Genomic DNA, 10,565 nt, shown 5'->3' with positions numbered 1-10,565 from the left:
ATAATGTGAAACGGGGTTTGTTGTCTGCCCACTTAATTTTATGGACAAAATCTTCCATGAAAAGATAAACAAATTAAAAATGGAAGTTAAATCAGGGTCCATATAATTTGGTTCAAAATAAAATATAATATCAGTCTTTCAAATGAACCTTAACAGTTGTTTATTTTAAAATCAAATCTAACTCACACCAAAATCTTCTGACTTAAGAGCAGTCCCAAAATAAATGGTCAAGAGTCTCTGGGTCACAATCATAAAATGCACACTTGTTATCAATAGCTATTTTAAATCTGTGTATAATAAAGGTCTTTACAGGGTAGATTCTATGAATGAGTTTATGATACTTATTTCACCTTATTAGATATACAATATTTACCAGACAACAACGAGACTTTGTTCCAGTTCACTTGTCCTAGGGCTGCATTCCAGTACATTTTAGCAGAGGGAATAGTAACACATTGACATAGTTTCCTTATATACATGTTATAGTTTAAAATGTCAATTCCTTCTAGTTGTATTGAGGCTACAGAATCCTCAACAGTTGTACTTGGAGTATTGTTATATTCTCCTAAAAGAAGTATAGCACCTTTAGGGACAGCTCTAACAACAATTTGATACTCCTCTGGAGTGAATGTAACATTGTGTGTTGTAATAAATTCTGGATAATCATATAGTTGTCCATCATTATTCAATAATTGTTTAACCTAAATAATGTTGTCAAACCAGTTATGAAAACCAAAGACTTGTTTTTATATTTTATGTCTTTATTATTCCAGATTGTATACCTATGAGGGGAAAATTGTGTTTGTACATGAGGTTCCAAGTTAGAAGTACTTGTTTATGAAAGTTTGCAAGCTTAATAGGGATTTTACCCATATCAAAGTTGCATTTGAGTAACAATTCTAGACCACCAATTTGTTGGAATATTAAATTAGGGATGATATTCCAGATGCAATCCTTATTTCCTACATAGTTTTTTAAAAATAAGAAAGAGATTGGGCATCCTTGTTTAATTCCATGTCTAATGTCGAATATTTGTGAAGTTCCATGGGATATTTTACAGAGCTGTTACTATTATTGTAAAGTATTTTAATTACACTTTGAAAATATTGACCAAAACCAAAAAAATCGAGGTCTCAAAAAGAAAATAATGTTAATAATGTATCAAATAATGTATCAAATAATAATGTATCAAATGCCTTGTAAAAGTCTACAAATAAAAGAAAGCTATCGTCCATAATGTGCTCATTGTAGTCTATCAAGTCCAATACTAGTTGAATATTATTACATATGTCTGCCCTTCAGAAAACCAGACTGGGTTTAGTCAATGATTTGGTCAAGAACTTTTTAAAGTATTTCTGCAAAGATGGATGCAAGTATCTTTCCATCATTATCCATTAATGTGATTGGTCTCCAACATCATAGAATCTTTGTTTGGTTTGGGTATTACAGAAATTAGGCCCTGTGTCATAGAAACAGGCAGGACCCCTAAATCAATTGCCTCCTTAAAAACATGAAATATAAATTCAATAATATCCTCCTGAAAATATGTATAGAATCCACTGATAAGGCCACCATTCCCTGGAGATTTGTTCTTTCAACCTGCTGATACATTTTTTTTTTCATTAATCTAAATAATTTCATCACAAGACTTTTGGAAGTCTTCATCTATGAATTTTGCACTGTCTTTGACAGAGTCTACAAAGTCATATTTTACTAGTAAGACAGGCATTACTGGTATAAAGGTTAGAATTCTGAAGCATATTTTGAAATATCTTTGGGGTTTTCATTTTCTTTACCATTTATATTGAGCTTATGAATAGATGTAAATTCAGAATTCTTTCTAAATTGTAAAAGTATTTTGTATTTTTTTCACCTTCCTCCAACCATCTCCTTCTTGATCTTATAAATGTCCCTTTTGCTATCTCTTCATACATTCAGTCCATTTCTAGTTGTAAAGAGAATAACTGAGCCTTTCCTTCTTCATCAAGGCCCTCCATAGAGATTAGAGAAAGGATTTCCTTAACAAGTTTATCTTCCCTCAATCTTTTAAGTTCAGCAATTTCTTTACCTCTCTTCATGGCTGTTTGTCTTGTTCCATACTTCATTCATTCCCCATAACACTTAAATAGTTGGGCTTTCCTCCAATTGTCTTGTTTAATATCTTTGACATCCATCTTGAAATTATCATCTTCCAACAGTCTACTATTGAGTTTCCAATAACTGCGATTCGGTTTAACTTCAGATCGATTCATAGTTAAAGATAAGTATATAACTTTATGATCAGTAAGAATTGATGGTTCAATTGATACCTTGACTACAGAATTATCTAATGAATTAGAAATCAACCAGAAGTCAATTCTTGACTGTCTGGACATGTCCTTGTTAATCCAAGTGAATTATTTTTTTATCAGTATATTTAGATCTCCAAATATCTACTAATCCAAGACCAAGACATAATCCTGAGTTTAAGAACCTAACTATGCTGGATCTGTTAGGAGGGGGATATCTGTCAATCATCACATTAGATACAGAATTAAAATCTCCACCCAAGATCATTTTGATATCCTGAAATACACCTATAACTCTGTCAATTTCTTAAAATAATATCCTGTTGTTTTGTTTGTTGTTGGATGCATAAATATTCCCTAATAAAAAGATTTCACTGTTGAAATGTACTGTTAAAATTAACCAACGTCCAGAGTGGTGAATCGTACTACTGATGACCTTCCCTTTAAATTCACCTCTTAAAACTGTTACACCTGCAGAGTGGTTGTTGCCATATGATAACCAGATTTCATTACCCCAATGATTTTTTTTCCAAAAAGATAGATCGGAAGAACAAGAATGAGTCTCTTGTAAAAAGTAAAAGTCTGCATTAAACCGTTTGCAATACAGGAAAATAGTCTTACGTTTGAGTAAATGTACGAATACCCCTGACATTAATTGAACAAAGAGATAAAGACAAACTTCAACCAACAACCTTGTTATGCTAATATAAGCTTTTTCTACGGATATGTAACTCAAAAGGATTTCCATCACATTATTAACCTCTCCAACAACAAAAAAACAACAAAAATGGTCATAAAGTTACCAAAGTATTCTTACTCCCACAAGGGGGAGACATTGCGTAGACTTTACAATAAGCAGTTATTCATCTACAGTTAGTGTTTAGCTTACCAGTTCTCAGGTCAGCCTTTTCTCATTCAAGTGGTTGTGTACATTTTTATAATAAAAGGCTGCTTTTCACCTGGTAATCGTTTTGTTTTTTGGCCTGACAGTTCTGTCCGAGTTAGACTGGTTCTCACTCAAATGTTCTGATTTGGCCACATTTCTTTCCCATCGATCACTCTTGCACCGATTTAAATATATATATATATATAAAATATATATATATATTATATATATATATATATTTTTTATAAGGCATATAATGTTTTTTAAAGGCCCCCTGCCTTTCGAGCTGCAGCCACCATCGACCACAGTTTCTCTCTTGTCACTTCGTCTGCTGAGGTCAGATCTCCGTGAACCTCAATTTTTTGCTTGATGAGGAATTCACAATTCTTCGCTCGCCTCCAAAGAAGATCCCGTGTAGATCTGTTGGTGAACCGGATGACGGTTGTCCTCGGTCTCTTGTCTTGATCCTTAAGTCTTCCCAAAGGATGGACGCTGTCTACATTTTCCTGAAGTTTGGCTTTTGATTTGGGAATGACAGCTCCACAGACGTCAACTACTCTGCATTTGATGTCTTCACCCGCCTGCTCTGGAATTCCATGGAGCCTCAGGTTCCACCTGCGCTGGTGTCTCTCCGCCTCATTCACCTTTTGCTCGAGGTCAGCCACCTTCTTTTCATTTTCCTGGCAGATAACGTCCACTTTCTTCATGTCACTTTTGAGGGTTTTCACTTCACCGAAGATAAAGTCAACAGATTTTTTTAATGGCCTCAATTTTCATCGTATTCTCCCTAACCATGACCTCCAAGCCATTTGCCCTTTCATCCATCTCTGCTGTCAAAAGCACTAAAATATTGTTTTGCATCTCAAGAAGTGACACCCTCTTTGCCTCATCTTTTCCCCCATGGGGCTTGACTGGAGTGCCTGGGTCGTAAGGTAAAGGCCTGAGCTGGGGACTGTTTATGATCTCATAGTTACATTTTGATTGTATAACGTAAAATGCCCTTTTTTCAAAAAAATGTTTTTGTCATACAATCAAAATAAAACGTCAATAAAAATGCAAATTAAGTCATACAATCAAAATCTTGACACAGGTCCATGTAAGCACCTGTCGAGAGGTTCAAACCCATAATGTACTGTATATTTTTGTGCTTTCATTACATCTGGGAAATTCGACGTCAGTGATCTTCAGGTCGCAAAGTCTGCGCTCTAGAAAGAGGCCTGGGTTGCCGACATGGAATTCCGAGTGGGATTACCGTTCAAAACGATTTTTCCAGGTTGGAGCTCGTTTTTTTCCGAGTTCTCAGTTGTCGTGAATACACTGAAATCGGAAATAGGATTTTCCCGAGTTCCCAGTTGTTTTTGATTACATCGGGTTCATATTGTCTCACGTCAAGGAAGAGTGATGCTCCTCGTGCTTTCTGACGTAATACATTGGCCGTGTTCAAGAGGATCAAAACCGTATTATGTGTAAACTGTGACTGCCCTACAAATAATAATGAGTCGGTATTTATGATGAATTGTGATTTTGTCGATGAGTCAGTCGGTAGTCACCTGCACTCGTTTTGATGCTCTCGAACACTGTCAATGACATAGGTCATAGAGTCTCCACCCACACTGCCCGTTTTACAAAAAAAAATATGATTATTCATGTTCTGAATCGTTCAGTGGGCTCCTTCTCTAACATTTTATTGATACTATATCCCAAAACTCGGATTTCGTCTCCAAATACATCTGATAATAAGCACCGAGCTCTGTTGACATTGCAATGCAGGTTTCTCGTAACATCATTTGAGGATTTTACATTTTGTGGTCGTCGTCTTCAAAGTTGTTTCCGCGGGTCGCAAAAAACGGCTAGTTGGACCCGTCTGAGCGGTTGGCTGAAGATGCCCTTACCCGCTAGTAACTTAAACTGACTCTACTTTGGTCTGACCCACTACAGGCGATCTGGCAAGAACCAGGTAGATGTGTCCATATCCAGAGTTTTATTCTCCAGTCTGGTGTGACGTTTTGGTAACCGGGGAAATCTCTCTAGGATTTTTGACCGCTTTTTTTTCTCTGGCCTCCATTGGTTTACAGTAGTTACCCTAATCCTGTCTATCCTACAAGGGTAAAAACTTAAATAACTTTTGAATGGATTATGGTAGAGACATGATGTTTGGACCATTTGGTTTTCATAGATTAAATACACAATTACATTGTGGCCGTGTTCGAGAGCGTCAGAACTGTGATGTAACATGGATAAATTGGGACTGACTGACTGATCTACAACAGTGGAGCATGATAGGAGGATGGGCTCATTGTAATGGCTGGAATGGAAGAAATGGAACAGAGTCAAACATGGTTTCCATATGTTTCATGTGTTTGATTTCATTCCATTCCAGCCATTATAATGAGCCCGTCCTACTATAGCGCCGCCCACCAGCCTCCACTGATCTACAAATAATATTGTGTAGTTATTTAGGATGCAAGGTGATTTGTAGATCAGTCAAGTCTCAACTCGCCTTTAAAGTCGGCTTCAATGTCGAATGAGCCCATTATTTTACCCATTGGGTAAATTATGACTGACTGACTGGGTGCATTTGACATTGCAGCCAGATTTAAAGGTGAGTCGTGACTGAAATTTAACCAATTTAACCATGATACAACACCAATTTATGCTCTTGAACTGGCTGACTACAAATAATAATGGGCACGTTCGAGCCAATCACTTTGTCAAGTCGGTGACCAAAGTGTGTTGTAATAAAAATGGTCCAACTTGTCATGTGATCATGACGTTTTGACTGAAGTCCACTGCAGGTTTCTGCAGTTGCTCTTCACCAACTTCACCCTGCAGCCATTGCCTGCATTGTAGACAGCTACTGTACATTGTTAACCAATTATTAGTTGTTGTTTTTTACTCATGCAAAAGTAACCAAAGAAAATAATTGAAACAGGAACCAATTTTGCCATGATTAATGTAATACATTTTCGTACCCTACAAAAAGAAATTGAACTGTATTTTAAGACGGTTAAATGCTCTACTAACAAAAAACCTGTTAGAATTGTAAGTATATGCATGTCCCTTAAGGTCCTTGTGCAATTGTAATGTGATATTGTACCCCCTAGCTCGATTGTCTATTGTTTGTAATCTATGTATGCTTGTGTTCCCTCATGTGCTTTATGTATTGATTTGATATAAAAAATAAAAATGTATACAGTGGATAAATTCATGTGATGTTTGAGGCCCTCACACTAATTGATTGTACAATGTACAGTACACACATGTTTGTTAGTGTGTGATATGGGGTTTGAAAACATGTTTACTTCGACATTATAAAGAAAAACGTATAAACAATGGCAACACTGACAGATTAATCTGAGCGTTGCTGTTGGAAAAGCAGATTCGTGTCTGACATTCGGCTGTCGCAGATGCACCTCCCCCGACTTCACTCCGCGACTTTCCTCTACAGTCAGTTAATTTAGCTTTACCACTCAAACGCTCCCAGTGAGTAGTTATTTATGACGCAAGGTTCTTTGTAGATCAGTCATGCCGCGTTCATGTTCTAGTTGAAACTATACAACTCTAACATGTCCGATTTGCTAACTGGTTGTAGGAATATGCGTGCCGCATTCAACGAATCAACAAGTAGGAAATGTCCGAGTTTCCTAGTTCCGACTTGCATGTGAACCGGAATCAGTCGGCAGTCGCTTGCACGGTCAGCTGCCTGCAACGCTTCAGAACGTGTCACTCCTATGCGACGCTCGTCCCTCAAACAGCTGTATTCGGATATGGCTAGATGGGATCCAACGTTCGTCAAATTAACGTAAAAAGTTCATTTTTAAAATGTTATTTTAGCTAACCATGAACCAGTTTTCTAACCTTCTATGAAAAGTCAAAGTCCCTTCTAGCCGTGACTCTGGAATCGACGCGTTTGACGTAATGCTCCCATGTAGCCAGTTTTCAGCAAGACAGATAGCGTTCAGCACAGCACTGCGAGGATTTTATCGATAAGGGAGCCTAGCGATAATGTAATGAAAACTAAATTATATCGTGTGAATAATTCGACTAATAATAAAGCAAATTACTGTTTTTATAACCGAGGTGTTTAGCCAATTACGTTACTATTAGCTGGCTAATCATTCGCTTTACCACCTAGCCGTAGACTTTGTACTGTTACCTAATCTACCTGCTTAGTGAACTAAAATGAGCTAAAATGCACTATGCATGACACATGGATAGCTTAATATAAGGCTCACAGGATACGTGATTGACAACAATTAGACATAAACATATTTCTTTCTGAGCCGATTTACATCAGCTGCTGAATAGTAATTCACCTGTTGAATCTTCTGTCTTTTTCTTCCATCCCAGTGGTGAAGGCTGCTACGGTCTCAGGCAGTGGCATGGCCAACCCTCTGAGGAGAGAGGTTAGACAGCTGTACAAGAATGTGAGTTCAACACTGACCGACTGCTGTCAATGCACCAACGCTTTGTTGTTGTTACCCACACTTACTTTCAATAAGAGATTTGCTTCCACTCATGCAATCTTTTACTGTCTGTCCCAAACAATCTCCAAAGCACTGGGATTATCACTAGTAACCTGCCTCCTTCCCACTGACAGCTACTGTATCTGGGACGGGAATACCCCCAAGGAGCAGACTACTTCAGGGAGCGTCTGAACAGTGCCTTTGTGAAGAACAAATATGTCACAGACCCCAAGGAGATCAGAAAGCTTGTCAATTGTGGAGAGGATGTGATTAAGGAACTGGGGACCCTGTACTATCTGAAGGAATATAGCGCCATGAAAAAGCGTTTCTACGAAGAAGAATTGTTAGGTCTGCTGAATATAGGCAGACCGACAGACTGATAGCCTAGATGTTTGGCAGCTGAATCTTCAGTATGCGGGTTGTTCCATGAATAGAGAACATTTTGGGTAGTGTAACTTGGTCCCCCAAAAATATTGTTTTCACCTAATTTTAACATTCTGTCATAAAGAGCACATGTCAAACTTTCTAAAAACATTTTGTTCCCATGTCAAGGGCTTAAATAAAACTAATGACTAGTAAGTGCCATTCAAGTAACAGGTTTGTGGTTTTCGTCTTACATTTGCCATAAATCCCCTTTCGAAATGCAAACTTCACAAAAAATTAAATGTTGAAAAAATATTTCTATTCTATCTATGGGTAACAGGGTTGACATGTTATGCTTGATGAAATGAGAAGACCTGGAGTACCCTCTTCCTTCTGTCTTCTCTCATCCTCCTCTTTCTGAAGTTGCTCCTTTTCAGCCTTACTGAGCTTGCCTCCTTTCTTTTGGGCAGACTTGAACCAAATCAACAATTCAACTTGATGAACATAAATGTGATCATAAACAAATTTGCAAGCACTGTATGCTTGCAATTTGTGGGCATTGCAAAAGTGAGTACAGATAAATAACATAACTAAAGTGTAGACTCATGGATGCTGGGGAGAAACATGGTATAATCTATTTAGCTAGCTAGGCCTATATCTACTAGGTCTAATATCTCATGAATCTAATGTAGAGAGAGCTATGCTATTCATAACAGTAACAAAGTTAACTTTGCATCCTTGGGTGGCTTACAAGGAAAGAACATAGAGAATAGAAAGTTAGGAGATATCAAATCAAACTTTATTTGTCACATGAATACATAAGTGTAGACTTTACCGTGAAATGCTTACTTACCCTTAACCAACCAGCCCTTAACCAACAGTGCAGTTCATGAAGAGTTAAGAAAGTATTTACCAAGTAGACTAAAATAAAATGTAATAATAAAAAGAACACAATAAGAATAACAGTAACGAGGCTATCTACAGGGGGCACCTGTACCGATTCAGTGTTGCCAACTAATTATCAGGGTAAGTTGCTGGAGGCAGGTTGATTTGTTTCTAAATGACGTTGTGATGTCATTGCGTGATAACCTAAAACTGCGTCATTGTGTAGAATACATAATAACGTTACCAAAAATTAATCGTTAAATACTGTAGCAATTTTTACAGAAAATTGTATAGCTCTACATATTGTCAGGAATCCACAGATATTTATTTTACTCACTGAATAATGTTCACTATCAGTGATATAGAATCTAAACAGTCTGATGAACCCATCAAAGTTGAAGAGATTATAGAGTCAATCAAACATCTAAAGAACAATAAATCACCAGGTGTTGATGGAATTACATCAGAATTTTACAAATTATTTTCTGAACCCTTCCTATTTGAAGTATTTTTTAGAGAGTATTTAAAACGATGTTCTCCCTCCTACAATGAGTCAGGGGTTAATAACACTGATACCTAAGCCTAAAAAAGAAGTGCTGCTCATCGATAACTGGCGTCCAATTTGTCTTCTTAATAATGACTATAATATTAGCCTTACAAAAAATAATTAAAGATTTCCTGGCTGCAATCATTGATGAAACACAATCTGGCTTCATGAGGAACAGACATATTTCTAACAATATCAGACCATTATTAGACATACTTGACCACTCAGACCTAATAACTGAGGATAGCTTCATATTATTTGTAGATTTTTATAAAGCATTTGACACAGTAGAGCATTAGTTTCTCTTCCACTCCCTTGAGAGACTTGGCTTTGGGGATTTTTTTCTGTAAGGCTATTAAGACTCTATGCAAATGGTAACAGCTCTATCAAATTGAAATATGGCACCTCACCTAGATTTGAGTTAAAGAGAGAAATTAGGCAAGTTTGTCTTATCTCTCCGTACCTGTTTTTATTAATCACCCAACTTCTTACAAATTCTTTAAATAATAGTCCTGTACAAGGTATTTCCATAGCTGGTAAAGAAATGATTATAAGCCAGCTGGCTGATGATACTACACTTTTTCTGAAAGATGCTAACCAAATTCCCATATCGATCAATGTGATACAATCCTTTTCCAAAGCGTCTGGTCTATATCTTAACATTAATAAATGTGAAGTCATAGCTGTCAAAGATTGTGTGACACCTTCATATTATGGTATTCCAGTAAAAGAAGAACTTTCATATTTAGGCATAACCATTACAAAGGATCAGAAGTCTAGAGGCTTACTAAATTTTAATCCTCTTATTAAAAACCCCCAGAAGAAGCTAAATCAATGGCTACAGAGGGACTTACCTTTAAAAGGTAGAGTCTTAATAACCAAGGCTGAAAGTATCTATAGACTAACATATGGTGCTCTCTCTTTATATCTTGACAGTAAAATAAGCAAGGAGTTAGACCAGATGCTTTTCAACTTTCTGTGGAGAAACCGTACCCATTACATTAGGAAAACTGTTGTAATGAACACTTATGAGAATGGTGGACTGAATTTTCTGGACTTTACTACTTTAAATAAGACTTTTAAGATCAATTGGATAAAACAATTCCTAAGAAGACCCACTTCTATCCTGA

General features: G+C 36.8%; 1 protein-coding gene across 2 annotated transcripts; it reads left to right on the top strand.

Annotated features, from left to right (window-relative positions):
* Window positions 1-6,868: 6,868 nt before the first annotated feature.
* On the top strand, window positions 6,869-8,230 carry LOC135514838 (electron transfer flavoprotein regulatory factor 1-like). 2 transcript variants are annotated; one of them, XM_064938492.1, is made up of 3 exons: window positions 6,869-6,976; window positions 7,525-7,601; window positions 7,775-8,230. In XM_064938492.1, the coding sequence occupies exons 2-3, from the start codon at window positions 7,557-7,559 to the stop codon at window positions 8,018-8,020; spliced, it is 291 nt and encodes a 96-aa protein (XP_064794564.1). In that variant the 5' UTR covers window positions 6,869-6,976; window positions 7,525-7,556; the 3' UTR covers window positions 8,021-8,230. The 2 variants fall into 2 exon arrangements, with proteins under 2 accessions (XP_064794564.1, XP_064794563.1); XM_064938491.1 differs by lacking the exon at window positions 6,869-6,976 and adding an exon at window positions 7,015-7,181.
* The last annotated feature ends 2,335 nt before the right edge of the window (window positions 8,231-10,565 follow it).

This window comes from Oncorhynchus masou, chromosome 26, assembly GCF_036934945.1.
Source record: "Oncorhynchus masou masou isolate Uvic2021 chromosome 26, UVic_Omas_1.1, whole genome shotgun sequence".
In the NCBI taxonomy this organism is placed as follows: Eukaryota; Metazoa; Chordata; class Actinopteri; order Salmoniformes; family Salmonidae; genus Oncorhynchus; species Oncorhynchus masou.
This window is presented reverse-complemented; position numbering and strand designations above follow the sequence as displayed.